We start from the raw sequence: 23,179 nt of genomic DNA, 5'->3' as shown, positions 1-23,179 counted from the left end.
ACAGTCAGTTAATACATATTTTGTGTGTTACATGTATATATTTTTTTTAGTTAGAGTTTCACTCTGTCGCCCAGGCTAGAGTGCAGTGGCACACTCACAGCCACCACAACCTCCACCTACTGGGCTCCGACGATCCTTCCACCTCAGCCTTCCAAATAGCTGGGACTACAGGCACATGCCACCATACCTGGCTAGTTTTTTTTTATTTATTGTAGTGATGAGGTCTTGCCAAGTTGCCCGGGCTGGTCTTGAACCCTTGGGTTCAGGCAATCCTCTCATCTTGGCCTCCCAAAGTGCTGGGATTATAGGCATGAGCTACCACACCCAACCGTTACATGTATTATATACTGTATTCTTAAAATGAAGTGAACTAGAGAAAAGAAAATGTTATTTAAAAATTATAAAGAAGAGAAAATATATTTACTATTCGTGAAGTGGAAGAGGATCATCATAAAGGTCTTCATCCTCTTCATCTTTGTGTTGAGTAGGGTGAGGAGGAGGGAGAATAGGAGGAATTGGTTTTGCTGTCTCAGGGTGGCAGAGGCAGAAGAGCCATGTATAAGTGGACCTTGTAGTTAAGACCTGTGTTGTTCAAGGGTCAACTGCAGTATTTTTATGAGGAGTCTATTAAGATATAATATTAAGCTACAGCCAATCAAGCAAATAAAAATTTACCAAATGTCCAAAGGTCTTACTGGGTGAAAGTCTTTGGATATAATTTTGAGAGGAAGTAAATATTTGAAATGTAATAAACAAACTGCTTAGATTTTGAAGTAGGGAGTTGAGTCATTTTTTAAAAAGTAAGCTTCCATTGAAGCATTACAGGTTCCAGGTTTTAATAAATATTGTGGATAAATGTTTATTGATGTAGAAATTTCATGATAATGAAAAACAAATTATTAGATAATAGCATTGTATCTATTATTAAATTATGTATAAAATATATTATTTTAAAACATTATATTTTAAATAATTTTATTATATATAATCTATATATACACAAAACTCAAAATATCTGGAAGTTTTTACATTACCTTTTACATTATTAGTTTCAACAGTAATTATCTATTAGTAGTTATGGGATTATGGGTGACTTTTTGTATTTTGCTTTTTTGTATTTTTGCTTACCAGGAATTTTTCATTCGTTCTTTAAAAAAAAAAAATCTATATTGAGATTTAATTCATATACCACAAAATTAACTTTTTTTTTTTTTTGAGCCAGATTATCACTCTGTTGCCCAGGCTGAAGTGCAGTGGCACAGTCACGGCTCACTGAAGCCTCGACCTCCTAGACTCTGGTGATCGTTTTGCCTCAGTCTCCCAAATTTCTAGGGCTACAGAGGTGCACCACCATGCACAGCTAATTTTTTTAATTTTTTGTAGTGACAGGATCTCAGTATGTTGCCTAGGCTGGTCTCAAACTTCTGGACTCAAATAATCCTCCTGCCTTGGCCTCCCAAAGTGTTGAGATCATGACGTTAGTCTCTGGACTTGGCCAGAATTAACCCTTTTAAAGTGTATGTATGGCTCAGTGGTTTTTAGTGGACCCAAAGCTGTACAACCATTGTTACAATCAATCTGAGAACATTTTTATCATCTCAAAAAAAAAAAATACCCTATTTTCATTATCCATCACTACCCATTTTTCCCTAACACTCCCAGACCTAGGAAACTACTAATTTTTATTTTGTCTTTATAGATTTTCTTCTTCTGGATATTTTATGTAAATTAAATCATGCAGTATGTTGTCTTTTGTGTCTAGCTTCTTTCACTGAACATAATGTTTTCAAAATTCATTCACATTATAACATATGTCAGTATTTCATTTCTTTTTACTGCTGAATAATATTCTGTTGTATGATATACTATATTTTATTTATCTATTTATCAGTTGATAGATATTTACGTTTTTTCCTACTTCTTGGCTATTTTGAGTAATGCCACTATGAACATCCATGTACAAGTTTTTGGGTGGACATGTTTTTATTTCCCTTGGTTAAACACCTACAAAAGAGTGGGGTTGCTAGGTCACACAGTAACTTTCTTCAACCTTTTGACAATTGCCACACTGTTTTACAAATGGGCTACACCAGCAGTCCCCAACCTTTTTGGCATCAGGGACTAGTTTTGTGGAAGATAGTTTTTTCATGGACAGGAGTGGAGGGATGTGCAGTCAAACCTCACTGCTAATGTTAATCTGTATGTGCAGCCACTCCCCAGTGCTAGCATCACCGCCTCTGCCGCACCTCAGATCATCAGGCATTAGATTCTCTTTTTATTTATTTATTTATTTTATTTATTTATTTATTTATTTATTTTTTGAGTTGGAGTCTCACTCTGTCGCCCAGACTGGAGTGCAGTGGCCGCTCCCGGCCACCGCAGCCTCGACCTGCTGGGCTCTGGCGATCCTTCCGCCTCAGCCTTCCAAGTAGCCAGAATTACAGGCGCGCGCTACCACGCCCAGCTGATTTTTTGATTTATTGTAGAGATGAGGTCTCGCTGCCCAGGCGGGTCTTGAACCCGCGGGCTCAGGCAATCCACTCACCTCAGCCTCCCAAAGGCGCGGGATTACAGGCTGAGCCACCGAGCCCGGCGGCATTAGATTCTCATAAGGAATGTGCAACCTAGATCCCTCACATGTGCAGGTCAAAATAGGGATCACATGCCTATGAGACTCTAATGCTGCAGCTGATCTGACAAGAGGTGGTGCTTAGGCAGCAATTCAAGTGATGAGGAGCAGTGTAAACACAGATGAAGCTTTACTCACTTGCCTGCCGCTCACCTCCTGCTGTGCAGCCCAGGTCCTAACAGACCACCAGCTGGTACTGGTTCATGGCCTGGGGGTTGAGGACTCCTGGGCTTCACTATTTTATAATCCTACCAGCAGTGTATAAGGATTGCAGTTTCGCCACATTCTTGCCAACACTTGTTATTAGAGGAATACTTTGTTTTCTTATGCTTTGCAGATATTGTATTTTTTATAAATTAAAGGTGGCAACCCTGCTTGAACAAGTCTATTGGTCCCATTTTTTCAACATGTGCCCACTTTACATTTCTCTGTCACATTTTGGTAATATCTGTAATATTTAAAATGTTTTCATTATTATTATATCTGTTATGGTGATCTGTGATTAGTGATCTTTGATGTTACTATTGTAATAGTTTTGGGGTACCGAGAACTGCATCCATATAAGACAGCAAGCTTACTGATAAATATGTGTGTTCTGTCTGCTCCACCAACCAGCCATTCCCCTGTCTCTCCTCCTCTCCTCAGGCTTACTAAGACACAACAATATTGAAATTAGGCCAATTATAACCCTACAATGGCTTCTAAATGTTCAAGTGAAAGAAAGTCACATAACTCTCACTTTAAATCAAAAGCTAGAAAGGCACGAGGAAGGCATGTTGACCAAGATAGGCTAAAAGCTAGACTCCTTGTGCAAAACAGTTAACCTAGTTGTAAATGCAAAAGAAAAGTCCTTGAAGGAAATTAAAAGGGCTACTCAGTGAACACAGAAATGGTATGAAAGTGAAACAACTGTATTGCTGATATGGAGAAAGTTTGAGTGATCTGAATAGATCAAACCACAACATTTTCTTAAGCCAAAGCCTAATCTAGAGCAAGACCCTAACTCTCTTTAATTCTATGAAGGCATAGAGAGGTGAGAAAGCTGCAGAAGAAAAGTTAGAAAGTTAGAAGCTAGCAGAAATTGGTTCATAAGTTTTGTTTTGTTTTGTTTTGGGTTGGAGTCTTACTCTGTTGCCCAGACTGGAGTGCAGTGGCATACTCATGGCCACCATAGCATCAACTTGCTGGGCTCTGGCGATCCTTCCACCTCAGCCTTCCAAGTGGCCAGAACTACAGGTGCGTGCTACCATGCCCGGCTATTTTTTTATTTATTGTAGAGACAAAGTCTCACCAAGTTGCCCGGACTGATCTTGAACCTGTGGGCTCAGGCAATCCACTCGCCCTGGCCTACCAAAATGCTGGAATTACAGGCTGAGCCACCGAGCCCAGCCGGCAGATGTTTCTATGTGCTGGAAGCCTGAGGCGGAAGGATTGCCTGAGCCCTGCAAATCAAGGTTGCAGTAGCCATGAGCGTGCCACTGTATTCCATCCTGGGCGACAGAGTGAGACTCCAACTCAAAAGGAAAAAAAATTGCAAGGTGAAGCAGCAAGTGCTGATGGAGAAGCTGCAGCAAGTTATCAAGAGAATCTAGCTAAGATCATTGATGAAGGTGGCTACACAAAACAACAGATTTCTCAGTGTGATGAAACAGCCTTCTATTGGAAAAAGACGCCATCTAAGACTTCTGTAGCTAGAGAGAAGTCAGTGCCTGGCTTCAAAGCTTTAAAGGATTGGATAACTCTCTTGTTAGGGCCTAATGAAGTTGATGGCTTTAAGTTGAAGCCAGTGCTCATTTACCATCTCAAAAGTCCTAGAATTCTTAAGAATTATGCTAAATCTACCCTGCCTGTGCTCTATAAATAGAACAACAAAGCCTGGGTGACAGCACATCTGTTTACAACATGGTTAACTGAATTTTTCAAGCTCACTTTTGAGAACTACTGCTCAGAAGGAAAGATTTCTTTCAAAATTTTACTGCTCATTGACAATGCACCTGTTCACTTAAGAGCTCTGATGGGCCGGGTGTGGTGGCTCACACCTATAATCCCAGCACTTTGGGAGGCCAGGGTGAGAGAATTGCCTGAGTCACGCTTTCAAGACCAGCCTGGGCAACTTGGCGAGATCTCATCTCTACAGTAAATAAAAAAATTAGCCGGGCATGATTGCGTGTGCCTGTAGTTCCAGCTACTTGGAAGACTAAGGCGGAAGGATCGCCTGAGCCCAGCAGGTCAAGGCTGCAGTGGCTGTGAGTGCCACTGCCCTCCAGTTTGGGTGACAGAGTGAGACTCTGACTCAGAAAAAAAAAAGAGCTCTGATGGAGAGGTACAAGGAGATTAACATTGTTTTCGTGTCTGCAAATACAATATCTGTTCTGTAGCCCATGGATGAAGGACTAATTTCAACTTTTAAGTCTTATTATTTAAGAAAATATGTTTTGTAAGGCTATAACTGCCATAGATAGTGATTCCTTTGCTGTACCTGGGCAAAGTTAGTTGAGAACTTCTGAGAAGAATTCACATTTTAGATGCCATTTAGAACATCTGTGGTTCATGGGAAGAGGTCAAAATGTCAACGGGAATTTGGAAGAAGTTGATTCCAACACTCATGGATGACCTTGAGGGGTTCAAGACTTCAGTGGATGAAGTCACTGCAGATATAGTGGAAATAGCAAGATATAGCTAGAATTAGAGATGGAACTTGAGAATGTAACTGAATTGTTGCAATCTTATTATAGAACATTAATCAATGAGGAGTTGCTTCTTACAGATGAGCAAAGAAAGTGGTTTCTTGATATGGAATCACTCCCAAGACACTGTAAAGAAAGATGTATCATTTATTGTTGAAACGACAACAAAGAATTTATACTATTCCATATAACTAGTTTATAAAACAGCAGCAGCATTTTAGATAATTGACTCCAATTTTGAAACAAGTTTCACTGTGGGTAAAATGCTATCAAACAGCACCACATGCTACAGAGAAGTCTTTTGTGAAAGAGTCAGTTGATGAGGCAAGCTTCATTATTGCCTTATTTTAAGAAATTTCCACAGCCACCCTAGTATTCAGCAACCACTACCCTGTTCAGTCAGCAGCCATCCACAATGAGGCAACACTCTCCACCAACAAAAAGATTAAGACTCACTGAAAGCTCAGGTGATAGTTAAAATTTTAGCAAACAAGTATTTTTAAGAAGTATATACACTTTTTTAGACAATGCTATTGCACACTAAATAGACTACTATATACTTTCTTCACAGTACAGTATATAAACATAACTTTTATGTGCACTGGGAAACCAGAAAATGTTTGTGACTCACTTTATTGCCATATATGCTTCTTGCAGTTATCTGGAACCAACCACCCAGTATATCCAGGGTAGGCTTGTCTTTTTTTTTTTTTTTTTTCCAGTTGGAGTTTCACTCTGTCACCCAGACTGGAGTGCAGTGGCCGTTCCCGGCCACCGCAGCCTTGACCTGCTGGACTCCGGCGATCCTTCCGCCTCAGCCTTCCAAGCAGCCAGAACTACAGGCGTGCGCTACCACACCCGGCTGATTTTTTGATTTATCGTAGAGATGAGGTCTCGCTGCCCAGGCGGGTCTCGAACCCTCAGGCTCAGGCAATCCACTCACCTCAGCCTCCCAAAGGCGTGGGATTATAGGCTGAGCCACCAAGCCCGGCTTGTCTTTTTTATTATAGCCATTTTTGTGAGTGTGAAGTGCTATCTATTTGTGATTTTTTAGTTGGAGTCTCACTCCGTCTCCCAGGGTGGAGTGCAATGGCACGCTCATGGCCACCACAATTTCAACCTACTGGGCTCAGGTGATCCTTCTGTGTCAGCCTTCCAAGTAGCTGGAACCACAGGCATGCACCATGGTGCCTGGCTAATTTTTTGATTTATTGTAGAGATGAGGTCTCGCCAAGTTGCCCAGGCTGGTCTCGAACCTGTGGGCTCAGGCAGTCCTCTCACCTCGGCCTTGCAAAGTGCTGGGATTATAGGCATGAGCCATCATGCCCAGCTCATTGTGATTTTTGTTTGCATTTTCCTAATGACTAATGTGGTTGAGCAGTTTTTCATGGGTTTTTTGTACGTCTTCATTGGAGAAATATGTAGTCAGATCCTGTGACCATTTTAAATGCTTTTTAAAATTGTTGAGTTGTAAAAGTTGTTTAGATATTCTAGACATAAGTTCCCTGTCAGATACGTAGTTTGCAACTTTCTTTCCCATTCCATGTATTTTTTCACTTTCTTGATATTGTTCTTTGAAGCACAAAGGTTTCTAATTTTAGTGAAACCTAATTTATCTATGTTTTCCATTGTTGGTTGTGCTCTTGTATCTAAGAAACCAGTGCCTAATGCAAAGTGATGAAGATTTACACCTATGTTTTGAGTTTTATAGTGTTACCTACTACATTTAGGTCTATATGTTGAGTTAATTTTTATATATGGTATAGGGTAGAGATCCAACTTCATTCTTTTGCATCTGGATATCCAGTTGGTCCAGCAGCATTTGTTGAAAAGACTATTTTTCCCCCATTGATTTATTTTGACATCCTTATTGAAAGTCAATTGACTGCAAATTTGTGGGGTTACTTCCAGACTCTTAATTCTTTTTTTTTTGTTTTGAGTTGGAGTCTCACTCTGTTACCCAGACTGGAGTGCAGTGGCACGCTCTCGGCCATTGCAGCCTCAACCTGCTGGGCTCTGGCGATCCTTCCGCCTCAGCTTTCCAAGTAGCTGGAACTACAGGCGCGTATTACCACACCCAGCTAAATTTTTTGATTTATTGTAGAGATGAGGTCTTGCCAAGTTGCCCAGGCGGGTCTTGAACCCTCGGGCTCAGGCAATTCACTCACCTCGGCCTCCCAAAGCGCAGGATTACAGGCTGAGCCACCGAGCCTGGCCAGACTCTCAATTCTAATGCATTAATTTATGTATCTATTCTTATGCTAGTGCCACGTAGTCTTGATTGCTGCTTTGAAATCAGAAGGGTGTATCTTCCAACTTTTTTTTTTTTAAAGATGTAGGGTACAATTCAGGCTTAGATATACAAATGGTCATTGTGTAGGTAAAGTTTGGGCCTCACTTGGTCCCCACTTCACCTGGTTTGAGATCAGGTACGCTTATTGATGAGGTGTGTGTCCCCCCCGCCCCCGCCCCAGCAGTTTTCCACTACTGCCAATTCCCTTCTTATAGTTTTATGATAATTTTTCAGGGTCCGCTTGTGAGTGAGAACATGTGTCTCCTTCAACTTAATCTTTTTTTCAAGATTGTTTTGGGTCCCTTGCATTTTCTTTTTCTTTTCTTTTTTTTTTTTTTGAATTGGAATCTCACTCTGTTGCCCAGGCTGGAGTGCAGTGGCACACTCAAGGCCACTGCAGCCTCGACTTGCTGGACTCAGATGATCCTTTGCCTCAGCCTTCCAAGTAGCTGGAACTACAGGTACATGCCACCATGCCCAGCTAATTTTTTTGATTTATTGTAGAGATGAGGTCTCACCAAATTGTCTAGGCTGGTCGTGAACCCCTGAGCTCAGGCAATCCTATCACTTCGGCCTCTCAAAGTGCTGGGATTGATTACAGACTTGAGTCACTGCGCCCGGTCCCCCTTGCATTTTCATATGAATTTTAGAATCTGCTTGCCAATTTCTGCAAAGACAGCAACTAGAATTTTGATAAGATGGCATTGAATCTGTGGATCATTTTCTGAGATAATTGCTATCTTAACAATGTTAACTCTCATGAGGCATGAATATGACATTTAGTTAAGTCTTTAATTTCATTTAGCTATTATAGTTTTCAGATTTAAAATTTTTAAAAGTGTTTTACTAATTTCTTATTCTTTTATGCAATTATTTTCTTAGCTTTTGAGATTGTTTATTGCTAGATTTTTATATATCGATCTTATACCCTGCAACTTTGCTGGACTCATGTATTAGTTCTAGTATTTTTTTTAGTGGATTTCTTAGGATTTTCTATGTACAAGATCACGCCATCTAGAGATAGGCTTACTTCTCTCTTTTTGAATGCTTTTGTTTCTTTTTTTGAATGAATTGTCCTGGCTAGAATCTCTAGTACACTATTAAATAGAAGTGACAAGAGATCATCTTTCTTTAAGGCTGTTTGTATATAGGCAAAATTAAATACTTTATTAATTAATCCCATCATCTAAATCCATTAGTTGCTCTTGGTTAGGGGTTTAGAAGAGGGTTTGCCCTATAGAGTGAGAAGTGAGTGGAGGAAACAATACCAGTTATTTTAGGACTCCACCATGGAAGATTGCAAGTTTTTATAGTTTTTTTCCCCAAATGCTGTTGAAAAGGTTGGAGTTCCACCTCTCCAGAGCTGTGATCAAAAGCCTGGAGACAGAGAGGTCCACACATTAAGCACATGAACTTTTCCAAAAGGCTATTTTAGTGAGTTCTGAGAGCTCTCTCTCGTACCCAGACCCTTTTCCAAAAGCAATCTGCTAAACCTGGGAGTACACCAGCAGCCAGTTTTCATGTAGTTAACGTTCTTGGTTTAAAATATAAAGTTTAATGAATTTGACAATTTAGAATCTGCTTTGAGGTCACTCATGAGGTATGGCAGTTCATACCAAGAGTTATGAAAATGTTCCTATGTACCATGATCTTTTATTCTGATTCCTGGGAGTTCATACATTAGAAATAATTAAGAAGAACAAAAAAAAAGAAAGGAAAGAAAGGTGCTAAGTTATTTAAAAGCATCAGTTATGGGCAACCCCCTCGGGTCCCCTCCCACTGTGGGAGCTTTTCTGTCCTCTCAATAAATCCTGCTTTCAAAAATAAAAAAATAAAAGCATCAGTTATGCAGAAAAACCAAATTCACATAATTTAAATGTCCAATAGTACCGTTGTGATAGTGCATTGTGTTTTACATATTTGTTTTATATGTTGATAGGGTGTAATATAGTTACCAAAAATTACTATATAAGATCACTGAATATTATTTACAAAATAATGCTAAATGAAAAAAATAATATACAATTTTATGTATACAGATTATATTAGTTATAATTCTGAATGGATATAAATAGTTTGGTAAGGGATCATAAGGAAATTAAAGTATTGTTGCATAAGAATGACATATAGTTGTGGGCAATATTTTTAAGTCTTTCATAAATCCTTTTCCAGGGTGTTTTATTACTAAAAATATAATATGATAACTGTACTAACCTGGTCAAAAATTGAATTGTATTATGACAGTGGCACCTATTTTACAGGATTGGAAAAAATCTCTACAGTGACATATGATAGCAGGCACTTAAACTGAGCCACTTCTGCTGGGCACAGTGGCTCATGCTTGTAATCTCAGCACTTTGGGAGGCAGAGGCAAGAGGACTGCCAAGCTCAGGGGTTCAAGACCAGTCTCAGAAACATGGCGAGACCTCGCCTCTACAATAAATCATAAAATTAGACAGGTGTGGTGGCACACGCCTGTAGTTCCAGCTACTTGGAAGGCTGAGGCAGAAGGATTGCCTGAGCCCAGCATGTCGAGGTTGCAGGCCGTGAGCATGCCACTGCACTCCAGCCTGGGCAACAGAGTAAGATTCTGACTTAAACAAAAGAAAACAAATAAAAAACTGAGCCACTTCAAAAAATTACTATTTCAAATTCTTATTTAAGAAGAAAATAATCTCAGTTATTTCATATATTTTTTCTGATAGAAAATGTAGAAAATACAGAAAAATGCAAATATGTAAAAAAAAATCACCATAATTCTGTCACACAGAGTTGACCACTATTAACAATTGGTCTATAGCTCTGTGTTATTTTTTTCTGTCTATACATTTACATTTATGCATTTTTCTCTAATGGAGAATTTGCAATAAGTTTAGATTATTTTGTAACCTGTTTTTATCAGAACAGTTAATTAATGATGCACATTTTCATATTGTTGTGCCATCCAGATGTTTCCACTTACTTATTTTTCCCCCCTTTGGTGTAGAAATTGGTGTTTTAGCCAAGGCTTTCATTGACCAGGGGAAACTCATCCCAGATGATGTCATGACTCGGTTGGCCCTTCATGAGCTGAAAAATCTCACGCAATATAGCTGGCTGTTGGATGGTAAGTGGATGTCATGAGCATTTCAGGTGCCCAAAATTATGAGTGCTGGCAGGAAAAGGAGCATTTCATGGACTTCATCAAGGATGGCAGACAGAGTGCTGAGTTCTGTCATTACTCTGAGACATCGTGCCTGTCATCTTCTCTGAATCTGGTTCTTTATCCAGATGGAGAAAGGGAAGTGGACTGCATGATTTCTAAGCTCCCTTCAGATGTAACTTTCGTTCCTTCCTCCTTTTGAGAATATTCTGTGATGAGGAAGGATCAGATCTAAAAGGAATTTATAGTAAGCTATGAGCTTTCCCTAGCCAAAGGTATGGTAGAATCCTTGAGGATAGGTTGATTTTCAGTTTTGTTATATAGAGTGGATACAAAAGAGATTTGTTTTATAAAATTGGCATAAGCCCTTTTCTTTAAGAAGATCTAAGTCATAATATTCTTCTTTTTAAGATGAGGGTACGCTGATCTATTTTTGCTATTTACATATTCTTCTCTCCTGCTCAATGCCATTCCCCCACCTTCATGCACACACACACATACTCACCACTTTCACGCACACACACACACATACTCAGTGTTAGCCTCACTAAGCGCTGCAGCCCTGTCGCCCGCTTTATCTAAGAAGAAGGCTCTAAAGTCCTTGCTCTCATGGAAAGTGCATTCTAGTAGGAAGCAAGTAGTATGCAAGTAAACAAAAACTTGGATAAGTGCAGATACTAAGTATTTGCGGTAAATTAAAAGTGGATGTGAATAGAGAGTAATGTGGTAGGGAAGTAGGCACTTTGTTACCTATTCTCTCTTTTTAAGATAGAAAGTACAGTTGCATGGTTTAGAATTCAAAATTTTATTTTATTTTATTTACTTAATTTTTTTTTGAGTTGGAGTCTCACTCTGTCACCCAGACTGGAGTACAGTGGCCGCTCCCAGCCACCGCAGCCTTGACCTACTGGGCTCCAGTGATCCTTCTGCCTCAGCCTTCCAAATAGCTGGAACTACAGGCACGTGCTACCATGCCCAGCTAATTTTTTATTTATTGTAGAGATGAGGTCTTGCCAAGTTGCCCAGGCGGGTCTCGAACCCACAGGCTCAGGCAATCCACTCACCTCAGACTCCCAAAGCACTGGGATTACAGGCTGAGCCACCGAGCCCAACTCAAAATTTTATTTTAAAACGTTGAATGAAAAGTCTTGCTTCTGTAAGAGAAGGGAGGGATTGAGGAACATTCCGATTTGTGGGTGGTCCTGAGGAATGAGTAGAATTACATGAGTGGAGAAATAGGTCAGTTTAAGCTGCAGGAACAGGACAAACAAAGGCAGAATGTTGATGCTGCCCAGCACAGGAAAGTGGAGAGTCATCCTTGAGACCCACCCACAGTAATCACTAGAGGGTGTAGGGGGAATAAGCCAAAGACCAGGCCAGATGGGAAGGCCCTGGAATGTGGAACATTTATTGTTTTGGTTCTATTGCAAAAATACCTTTTCCTTTTAAAAATTAAACAGGATATAAATGTATCAGAGAGAAACTCAAAGTCCTCAATGATCACATCCCTCAGGAACAACTGCTTTTAATTGCTTGGTATGTAACTCCAATAGACATTTTTTTTGAGTCAGAGTCTCACTCTGTCTCCCAGGCTGGAGTGCAGTGGCATGCTCATAGCTACCGCAGCCTCAATCTGCTGGGCTCAGGCAATCCCTCCACCTCAGCCTTCCAAGCAGCTGGAACTACAGACGCGCACCACCACACCCAGCTAATTTTTTTGATTCATTGTAAAGATGAGATCTCACCAAATTGCCCAGGCTGGTCTTGAATCCCTGGGCTCAGGCAATCCTCTCACCTCTGCCTTCCAAAGTGCTAGGATTACAGGTGTGAGCCACCATGCCCAGCTGGATTTTTTTCTAAAGTTAGTGATTTACATACATATACACACACATACTTGAAAGTATAGCAGTCCTCAGTATCCTCAGGGAGATTGGTTCCACAAATCCCCCCGCCCTTCTGCACGTGGCAAAATCCATGGATGCTCAAATCCTATGTAACATGGTGTAGTATTTGCATATAACTCCTGCACATCCTCCCATGTATTTTAAGTCATCTCTAGCTTACTTATAATACCTAATGCAATTAAATGCTATGGAAATAGTTTGTTGTAATTTATTGTTTAGGTAATAATGACAAGAAGAAAAGTACATGTACTACTATCTTCTTTTTCCCAAATATTTTTGTTCTGAAGTTGGTTGACTCCATGGATGTAGAACCCACCAATGCAACTATATTTGGTATAAGATGTTAGTTAAAGTTCTCTCTCTAATATTATATTTTTTTCTTTATATAATACACACACATGCACTTATACTACTTTTTACGTTTTGCTTTTTCATTGAATTTCTTTTTTTTTTTTTTCAGTTAGGGTTTCACTGTGTCTCCCAGGCTGAAATGCAGTGGCACCATAACATCTCACCGAAGCCTTGACCTTCTGGACTCAGGTGATCCTTCTATCACAGCCTCCCAAGTAGCTAGGACTACAGATACCTGTCACCATGCCAGGTCTGGCTATGTTGCCCAGGCTGGTCTCAAACTCCTGGGCTTAATCCTCTCGCCTCTATCTCCCAAAGTGCCTGGATTACAGGCATGAGCCAATGTGTATGGCCTCATTGAATATATTTAACAGATGAATTTGCCTCATTGAAATAAAGATGCATAGGCTTGCATTTTAAGTCTGTATCGTAATTTAAGTAATTTCCTACTGAGGAACATTTAGGTTAGACAGCTTGTGTTTCACTCCCACCTGCAGCCAGGCGTGGTGGCTCTTGGCTCATGGCTATAATCCCACCACTTTCAGAGGCAGAGCCGAGAAGATGGCCTGAATCCAGGTGTTCAAGACCAGCCTGGGCAACTTGGTGAGACCTTGTCTCTACAAGAAAAATTTTTAAAATTAGCTGAGCATAGTGGTATGCACCTGAAGTTCTGGCTACTTGGAAGGCTGTGGCGGAAGGATCACCTGAACCTCACAGGTTGAAGCTGCTGTGGCTGGTGCCACTTCTCTCCACCTGCACAACAGAGTGAGACTCTGACTCAAAACAAAACAAACAACCATAACAACAAAAAACCCCCACTTCCATCACTTAATTAATAGGTCTGTGAGCTAGAAAAAGTTACCTAACCTCACCGTGCCTCAGTTTCCTCATTTGTATAATGAGAATAATAGTACCTCTCTTAGGATAGTTATGATGGTTAACGGAGAAGTGATCCTTATAAAACATTTGGCAGGCTGGGCTTGGTGGCTCAGCCTGTAATCCCAGCGCTTTGGGAGGCTGGGGTGAGTGGATTGCCTGAGGCAGTGGGTTCGAGACCCACCTGGGCAACTTGGCGAGATCTCATCTCTACAATAAATCAAAAATTAGCTGGGCATGGTAGTACACGCCTGTAGTTCCAGCTATTTGGAAGGCCGAGGTGGAAGGATCGCCGGAGCCCAGCAGGTCAAGGCTGCAGTGGCCGGGAGCAGCCACTGCACTCTAGTCTGGGCGACAGAGTGAGACACCAGCTAAAAAAAAAAACAAAAAACTTGGCATACAGTGCCTGGCATCTAGAAAACTCTCAAGAGATTTAGCAATTACATTCTAGTTGTTCTCATTAATTGTACTAAAATTGTTTTCACCAGGATAATTACTTAAGTGTATATTTTATAATAAATACTTTATTTTGTATTTATTTCAGGGGCTATATATAATTTTAAAGACTGCACTTTTGCCATTATAAGCTTTCCCTGAGGGCTGTTTTTCTCCCAAATCCAAGTTTTAATATAGTTTTAGATTTTTTTTTTTTTTTTTTGAGTTGGAGTCTCACTCCGTCGCCCAGGCTGGAGTGTACTGGCACGCTCCCGGCCACCGTAGCCTCGACCAGCTGGACTCTGGTGATCCTTCCGCCTCAGCCTTCCAAGTAACCAGAACTACTACAAGTCTCGAACCGTGGGCTCAGGCAATCCAATCACCTCAGCCTCCCAAAGTGCTGGGATTACAAGCTGAACCACCAAGCCCGGCCGAGTTTTAGATATTTCCATTGTTATTTTAGCACATTATAAGGTCTAGGTCACTAGCAAATTTTTTCACATTTTCATTGTTAACAAGAAAATGTAATTTTTCAGACAGTATTTTTAACTCTAACAAATTAGAATATGTACAGTTTTAACCTTTGTCACTTTTGAAAATAATTATTTCTACCAATTTTAATTTTTCCCAGTGTCCTGGACAAAATGTCCTTAGAAACAACTTGCAGAGTCAAAAACTTGGGAACAAAGTATTAAATTCCCCAATATACATGATGGGTCTATTTCTGGATTCACTAATCAGCATTTGCCTGTCTCTGTATTTTTGAACCACACTATTTAGCTATATAATACGTCTATTTATGTGTCAGAGTTTGTTCTTTTGCATTAATAGTTTTCTATTAACTGAATTTTAATATTATTTTGTCATATTCCAAAAATAGACTCTTGAGTTTGAGTGATACTGATTAGCTCACTTTGAGTCCAAAGGCAAGAAAAAGTGCATGTCCCAGTTAGAAAGTAGTCATGCAAAAGGAATTCTCCCTTATTTGGGAGAAGGGTGAGCCTTTTGTTCTATCCAGATCTTAAAACTTAATTCAGGCCCACCCACGTTAGGAAGGGCAATTTGCATTACTCAGTCTACCTATACATGTTAAGCTCCTACAAAAACACCCTGACAGACACAGCCAGAATAATATTTGACCAAATATCCAAGTACCTCATGGCCCAGTCAGGTTAGCACATAGTTGAACTACAGCTGTGATCAACCTGCCTGGTGTTACTCATTTTGTTCAGATTGCCCAACATTAAGTTTTTACTTTATTCTCTCTGTCTCTTTTCCTTCTCTTCCTCCTTTGCTTCCTTTTCTTTCTTTTATTTTTTAAAAAACTTTATATAGGTTTTCCAAGGACACTTCCACAGGCAGAAGCCTTAGATAGAACTTATCAGATAGACACAGTGATTAACCTGAATGTGCCCTTTGAGGTCATTAAACAACGCCTCACTGCTCGCTGGATTCATCCTGCCAGTGGCCGAGTCTACAACATTGAGTTCAACCCTCCCAAAACTGTGGTGAGTAGTTGTCATACAACTGGCACGTAGCAGACTGTTCCCAAGTCTTCTTGCCTGCACAGACATATTTGTGAACCTGGGAATCCATACTTCTCCCTGACCAAAATTCCTGGAGATGTAATCCCAGGGTACTTGGATAGTTGACTGGTCTAGTCCACTCAACTTGGTGGCAAAGGTGCCCCAGGAGCAACAGGGGTATTCATTCAAAAACATTTACTGGTTTCCTACTCTATGCCAGGGAGTGTATTAGGGGTTGGGATGTGAGAGATTTATAACACCTTGGCTTACTTAGGGCTTTCAGTTAAGATTCCTGGTCTATAGCTGAATTTACTTAGAAGTTGGTTAGAAAGCCTTTTTATTAATGTTTATTTTTAAATAGAAATGAGATCTCTCTCTGTTGCCCAGGCAGGTCTCAAATTCCTGGGCTCAAGCAATTCTCCCACCTCAGCCACCCAAAGTGCTGGGGTTACAGACACGAGCCATCACACTCAGTTGGAAAGCCTTTTAATCTAGGGAGGAGGTGACTGATAACTATGAAAATGATACTGGGATGTCTCATCTCTGGGTTGCAATGATCTGTCTGTAGATTGGATTCTGTTTCTTTAATAAGCCCATTTTTGTGCTTGGTGCTGGCACAGAGAAGTCTGTTTAAAAAATAATTGAACTGCTTATAAAAGTATCCTTCAAAAATATGACATTTGACATCAGTCTCTTCTAACCCCCGTTTAGGGCATTGATGATCTGACTGGGGAGCCTCTGGTTCAGCGTGAGGATGATAAACCAGAGACGGTTGTCAAGAGACTAAAGGCTTATGAAGCCCAAACGGAGCCAGTCCTGGAGTATTACCAGTGAGTTTTTGCTTTTCTGACCTTCTCTTGTATACTGAAGCTTTACAGCTGAAATGCTAAAATACCAGAAGACTCCATTCAGATTAGCTTAAGCAACAAAGGAAACGTATCAGCTGGTGTATCAGAAGCCTAGAAGGTAGGGTGGGTGTCAGTCACTACTAGGCTCTATCAAGAGTTTTGCCACTCTCTTGGCTTTGCCTTCCTGTGTGTTGACTTTGTCCTCAGGCTTCCTGCATGGTTGCAGACATTAGCAGGAACAGCCCTCTTTTCTGAAAGGCTAAGGGTAACCTTTCTCCCAGTGAAATAAGCTCCAAGCATCACTCAGATTGAACCACATGAACATCCTTGTAGTCAGGGAGTGCCTGGCATTCACTGTTTTGAGCCAGAATTACTACCCATTACTGAACCAATCACTGAGGTGGGAAGGTTACAGTGATTATACTGCTTGGTTCACACCCAGAGCTGGGGTGGGTCAATCTCATTCAAACTCTGCTATGTACAGATAGATACCCCTCAATTTACAGTGGAATTACATCCTGATAAACCCATTGCAATTTGAAAATACCGAACATCATCGCTTAGCTTTTTCTACCTTAAAAGTGCTCAGAGCGCTCACATTAGCCTACAGTTGGCCAAGATCATCCAACACAAAGCCTGTTTTATAATACAGTGTTAAATAGCCCATGTAATTGAATACTGGACTGAAGGTAAAAAGCAGAATGGTTGTATGGGTACTCGAAGTACTCCTGAATGGGGATTGCTTTTGCACCAACTTTAAGCCGAGAAATCTTAAATCAAATAATCCTAAATCGGGGATCGTCTGTAGGGGAGGGAGGGCTAGAGTGAATGCTGGAGAGGAAGACCTAATAATGCCCCCACATCTGCCCATAGAGGGCGCCATAGCACAGAAAAATTTCAAATGGCAGCTAACCCCTAAGATCATGTATTTGGCTAGTAGTCTCTAAGCTTATATTCTAACATTGTTTTATCTGCTCTGCAGAGAATTCATATCAAACAACAAATATGAGAACCATATTGCCGTTAATACTTGACTCAGGCTAAAAACAGTGCAGTTTTTTACTCAGCCTTCTGTCTCTTTCCCAAAGACTGATTGCCTCTTTCATTCATTTGCTTAATGAATGATTCAGTGTCATGTTAGTGTTGTGGGCAAAGCATAGAATCTGGAGCCAGAATGCCTAAGTCCCAACTGACTACTTTTGCCTTTACCTCTTGCTTACTTCTGCCTGTTATCCCCTCTATAAATTGAGGGTGAGAATAAAGGGTTGAGAGATTGTGTTAGTATGTGTAACACTTAGAATTGTGCATGATACAATAAGCACTATACAAATGTTACCTATTATTATTATGGTTGTAATAGGGTAAGTATGCAGTAAAAATCTGAAGCAATAGTCTCCAAACTGTTTTAATGGTAATTTCTGGAGGGTGAAATTATAAGGGAGGTAGCAATTCATTTTTTACAGTAGCTGTTACTATAATTTTGTGATTGGTATAATGAGCCTGGCTCCGCAAATTACCAGCTTTGTGGCCCTGGGAAAAGTATTTAACCTCCATGCCCTAAATTACTTATTTGTAAAATCAGGCAATATTAAATAGTACCCGTATTGCAGGGTTGTTAAAGGAATTAATTGAGAGACCCTGGAAAGACAACAGACCTGGCGTCTATTCAGTCACTCAGCGTCAGCGATTATTATTTACTCTGTTGACACTGTGCTAGGCCTTTAATCCATATAGACAATTCGACCCAGTCCTTATCAAGCCCCATGAAACTCACCTTCTGTTTGTAAGGCAGTGAGCTAGGTAAATAGTATTTATCATACAATGTGGTACATGCTATCAGGAACCTAATTCACTCTTGTTTAAGTGCAAGGGGAACGTATGGGGCATGTAACTAAAAAGTCCAAAAGTAGATGGCTAGGTCTAGGTGTCCAAAAAGTGTCACCAGGCCTCAGCCACTCCTCTCCACTGTCCTGTGTTGGCTTCTGTCTCAGGTGGATTCTCCCTGTGTGGCAGCCCCTCAACACTCCAGCTTGTCTCCTACCAGTTCAGGGAGCCCAGAGAAAAGAGCCTTATTTGCCAACAAAAGTCCTGGGGTTGGTTGGCGCCAATTAGCTCTGATTGTGTTCTTCCTTGAAGATGAGGCGTGGAGGCACTCTCAGCTGAATTTACTACGGACTGAGTTTGGCAGAGAGATTGTTTCCCAAAAGTAACCAGGAGAAGGGGGAATGCATTGTTCCTGGGCAGGGTAACACCATTGCAAGGCTATGAATAGAGGTAATCCCCTGTATAGTGGAAGTATCAGGCCTGATTGGGATTAGTTCTATCAAAATGTGGGAAGGTTAGCCGGGCATGGTGACACGTGCCAATAGTCCCAGCTATTTGGGAGGCTGAGATGGGAGGATGACAGTGCTATAAATTCAACCTCCTGGGCTCAGGTCATCCTTCTGCCTCTGAACCAGGAGTTCGAGGCTACAGTGAGCTATGATTGCACCACTGTGCTCCAGCCTGGGCTACAGAGTGAGACCCTGTCTCAAAAAAAAAAAAAAAATTTTTTTTTTTTAAAATACGCGAAGGGAAGTTGGAGAAGGTTGCAGAAATGAAAAGAAGGATTCGGATGACTTTGTGTTTTTAGGCTTCCTCAAGTCTTTCTTTCTAAGCTCTCATGCACAGAACCAGGGTTGGATTTAACTAAACACTGAAAGTGGTATTTGCAAGAAACTTAGTAATAGTCAGGATTGTTATTTTAATGCTGACAGTTGCGTTATTGGCTTTTAAAAATCTCAGCTGTGGGACATTCATAGAGTAATTGGTCTATGTTTATCAAAACTTGATGCTCTCACTCTTTGGAGGACCAATTGTTGAAGTTGGTTCCATTTTATTACACAGAAATTAAAATGACAAATGTTCATCCATGATACAGCTTTGAGATTGAATAGGTGCCTGCAGTTGTGCCCTCAGTAATTAATCCACTTGTGACACTGGCTTGATTTTAAGTGGCTCTTCAAGAGGCTTTCAACAGTTAAGAAGCTTGTTCTTTTCAAAGCTTTACCAGGGGCTTTAGTGAATTTAGAAGCAGGAGGCTTTCTGATAGCCAAAGAGTACTGTATATGCATAATTCTCTCCTTAGCAGATGTTTCTTACCAAGAAAATAGTGGGTGTTAACTGTGGTAAATTTTTTAAGGTATCAAGAAAAAAATGCTTTTGTCCCCAGTGAAACCTCTGGAAACCTAGTAGGAAGGGTTGCAAAGGTATGACGGATCCTGTTTTCAAAAAGTAATAAACCAGAGTTCTTGGGTTGCTGCCCTGCAGCCTTTAAGCCCGTGTGTGTTAAGTGTGGGTGTGTGCATGGGTTGGAGGGAGGGCGGTTAGCAAGAGGAAGGCCAGAATCTCTGGAGGGAATCTGTGTGGCTTGAAAGGCAGCCCCAGGACCTTGATCCTCACTCCTCACCATGGACCCACAGGAAACTGGAATAAATAAGATAGACTTTGGCTGCTGTCTTGTGAAAAGGCAGACAAATTTGCCAAGGGAGAAATGGAGAAACTTAATAGGAAAATCAATAAAACCAATACTTTATTCCACTTTCTGTTAAAATTCAAAAAGGGAGAATAGAGGAAAAAATAAACCTAATTGAAAAGGAAGAATATGAAGTATTAGAAAGCTGTTCCTGCAAAGGAGTACGTAGGCAAGGAAAGCCAAGGGGGTGTCCGGGTGTCTCACGGCTTCTGTTTGGAAATCTACCAACTTAGTGATTTGGGCTAACGTACTTTACAGAAGAGACAGTTTTATCAGTAATAGAAGAAAATGTCAGCTTTGGGAAAGGATTAGATGAACTGTTATGTGTAAAGCACTTAGCAGGGGGTTGAACACAGTACATGCTCAATAAATGATAGGTGCTATTATTATTGAGTTTGGGTCTCACTCTGTCACCCAGGCCGGAGTACAGTGGCACAGTACAGCTCACCACAGCCTCAACCTCCTGGGCTCAGGCAACCCTTCCACCTCAGCTTCCCGAGTAGCTGTGGCTACAGGCGTATACCACCATGCTCGGTTAACATTTTTATTTCTTTTGTAGAGACAAGCTCTTGCTATGTTGCCCTGGTTGCTGGCCTTGAACTCCTGGGCTCACAATCCTCCCACCTCAGCCTCCCAAGTGCCGGGATTACAGGTGTAAGCCACCGCACCCAGCCTCAGTGCTATTAAGTGCCCACTTTTTTTTTTTTTTTGAGTTGGAGTCTCACTCTGTCACCCAGACTGGAGTACAATGGCATGCTCTCGGCCACCACAGCTTCGACCTGCTGGGCTCTGGCGATCCTTCCGCCTCAGCCTTCCAAGTAGCTGGATCTACAGGCGCGCACTACCACACCCGGCTGGTTTTTGATTTATTGTAGAGATGAGGTCTCGCCAAGTTGCCCAGGCGGGTCTCGAACCCGCAGGCTCAGGCAGTCTACTCACCTCGGCCTCCCAAGCGCTGGTATTACAGGCTGAGCCACCGAGTCCAGCCAGATGCCCACTTCTGTATGCTAGAAGTCACAACTGAAACCAAAATCTAGATTGTCCAATGCCTAGGCTTTCTCTCGGGATCACACAGCCCTACCCTTACAGATTCCTAAATCCACATTATCATCACTTACGGAAGAGTTGTGAAAAATTCATTAGGAAGACTCAGACCTGTGTTTATTTTTGTTTTGTTTCTTTGTTTTTCATCTTTAGGAGAAAAGGGGTGTTGGAAACATTCTCTGGAACAGAAACCAACAAGATTTGGCCCCATGTATATGCTTTTCTACAAACTAAAGTTCCACAAATAAACCAGAAAGCTTCAGTTTCCCCATGAGGAGAAATGCGTGGAACTAGTAAGATGGGCAGAGCCTCCTTGTCCTTGCAGTTAGAAGCTCCTTTTCCTAAGACTACAGCATGTAGGAATTATATGAAAATTATGTTACTTTTATTTCTACTGATTTTATTCTGGATACTAAGGATGTGCCAAATGAGTCAGCTACTAAGATTCATTTTTTGAAATGATCTAGTGTTTTATCCAGTTATCTTCCATGGATGTTCAATTCAAAAACATCAGAGCTATCTAAATTTTTAAAACATCTGTTAAGGCAAAATTAAAAGAGCAATTGGTAGTAATCTAACTTTTTGTTCAGTAAGAATAAGTGTTTGATAAACATTCCTATATTTTTCTGGAAAAGTTTTTTTAAAATTACATGTCACTTGGGGAAAATATCTCATGAGGTTTTTGCATAGACTGATGCCAAAAAAGACATTTCCAGCACTGTGTATTATGGTTTTGTGATGAGACACTATATACAATTCCAGAAAAAAACTGTATTATCTTTGTTGCGAGATACAAATTCACTGCTGCCTTTACACTAAAAAATGTATAATCTAGCCATATCTTGTTGTATAACCTAGTCATATTTTGTTGTTACACATACCTTCAGTTTACTCAGAAGTCTCAGTTTGCTATAAAAATGTATCAATTAGCATATAGGAAAAATATTGTTTTAAAATTTGTTTTCTTTTGAAAATACATACATACTGAGGGATATCACTTGTGTCATAAATGGACATTATAAGTTCTTGGGTAAGCACCAAAGTTGGATGAATTTTCAACAGAAAGATGTTACTCAGATTAATAAATGTTTTAGGATTTACTTGCCAGTTTCTCTATTTGATTCAAATGTATGATCTGCCTCGATAAATAACAAGTTACAGTACTGACAGATAGATAAGCAAAGGAAAACAGAAAGAGTAAGAGAAAACCTATGGCATTAAGCATACTTTGTCCTTAGGCAATAGACCAGGTATGCCTGGGGCATACTCCCTTGGCATAAATAGCCATAATAGGCATAAACAAGTATAGCAATAAAAAGAATTTACATGATAGGTTAACAAGGATAAATAACTGAATTTGCTGAAGGGGTTTTTTTTTATTCCCAAAGAAACTGATACGTACTAGTATTCACCTGCTCTGTCATAAGGGGAAAGAGCTCTGCTGGTGTCATCTGAGCAGCCATTTAAAAAACAATCCTTTTAGATTCATTAGAGGGGCAACAAGGATGCATGCTTATGTACTTTGGCCTGGTATAAGTGGGGCAATATGAGAGCTGGAAGAAAAATCCAACTATGACTTCTGTGGCATATTTACTTTTACTTCACTTGGTGCTAAAGCAAATGAAACAACCCTTGTACAAGCTGTTATTAGTTGCCTTTGAAAATGTGGCCCTATTGGGCGCAGTGGCTTACGCCTGTAATCCCAGCACTTTAGGAGGCTGAAGTGAGAGGATTGGCTGAGCCCACAGACTTGAGACCAACCTGGGCAACTTTGCAAGACCTTGTCCCTACAATAAATTAAAAAATTAGCTGGGCATGGTGGCACATGTCTGTAGTTCCAGCTACCTGGAAGGCTGAGGTGGAAGGATTGCCTGAGCCCAGCAGGTTGAGACTGCAGTGGCCATGAACATGCCACAGCACTCCAGCCTGG

General features: G+C 40.7%; 1 protein-coding gene across 1 annotated transcript in view; it reads left to right on the top strand.

The window, feature by feature from the left end:
• AK3 (adenylate kinase 3) overlaps nt 1–22,349 on the top strand; it is a 28,343-nt gene extending 5,994 nt beyond the window's left edge. The window contains exons 2-5 of the mRNA XM_008049295.2: nt 10,596–10,715; nt 15,653–15,825; nt 16,555–16,673; nt 21,403–22,349. Of these exons, the coding sequence (XP_008047486.1) occupies nt 10,655–10,715; nt 15,653–15,825; nt 16,555–16,673; nt 21,403–21,523 (474 nt within the window). The 5' untranslated portion in view covers nt 10,596–10,654 and the 3' untranslated portion in view covers nt 21,524–22,349. The remainder of the gene's footprint in view (nt 1–10,595; nt 10,716–15,652; nt 15,826–16,554; nt 16,674–21,402) is intronic.
• Nucleotides 22,350–23,179: the final 830 nt, after the last annotated feature.

Source organism: Carlito syrichta, unplaced genomic scaffold (genome assembly GCF_000164805.1).
Source record: "Carlito syrichta isolate Samal-C Ts95f unplaced genomic scaffold, Tarsius_syrichta-2.0.1 Scaffold131632, whole genome shotgun sequence".
NCBI lineage: Eukaryota > Metazoa > Chordata > Mammalia > Primates > Tarsiidae > Carlito > Carlito syrichta.
The sequence above is the reverse complement of the archived record's forward strand: the minus strand, read 5'-3'. Positions and strand labels throughout refer to the sequence as shown.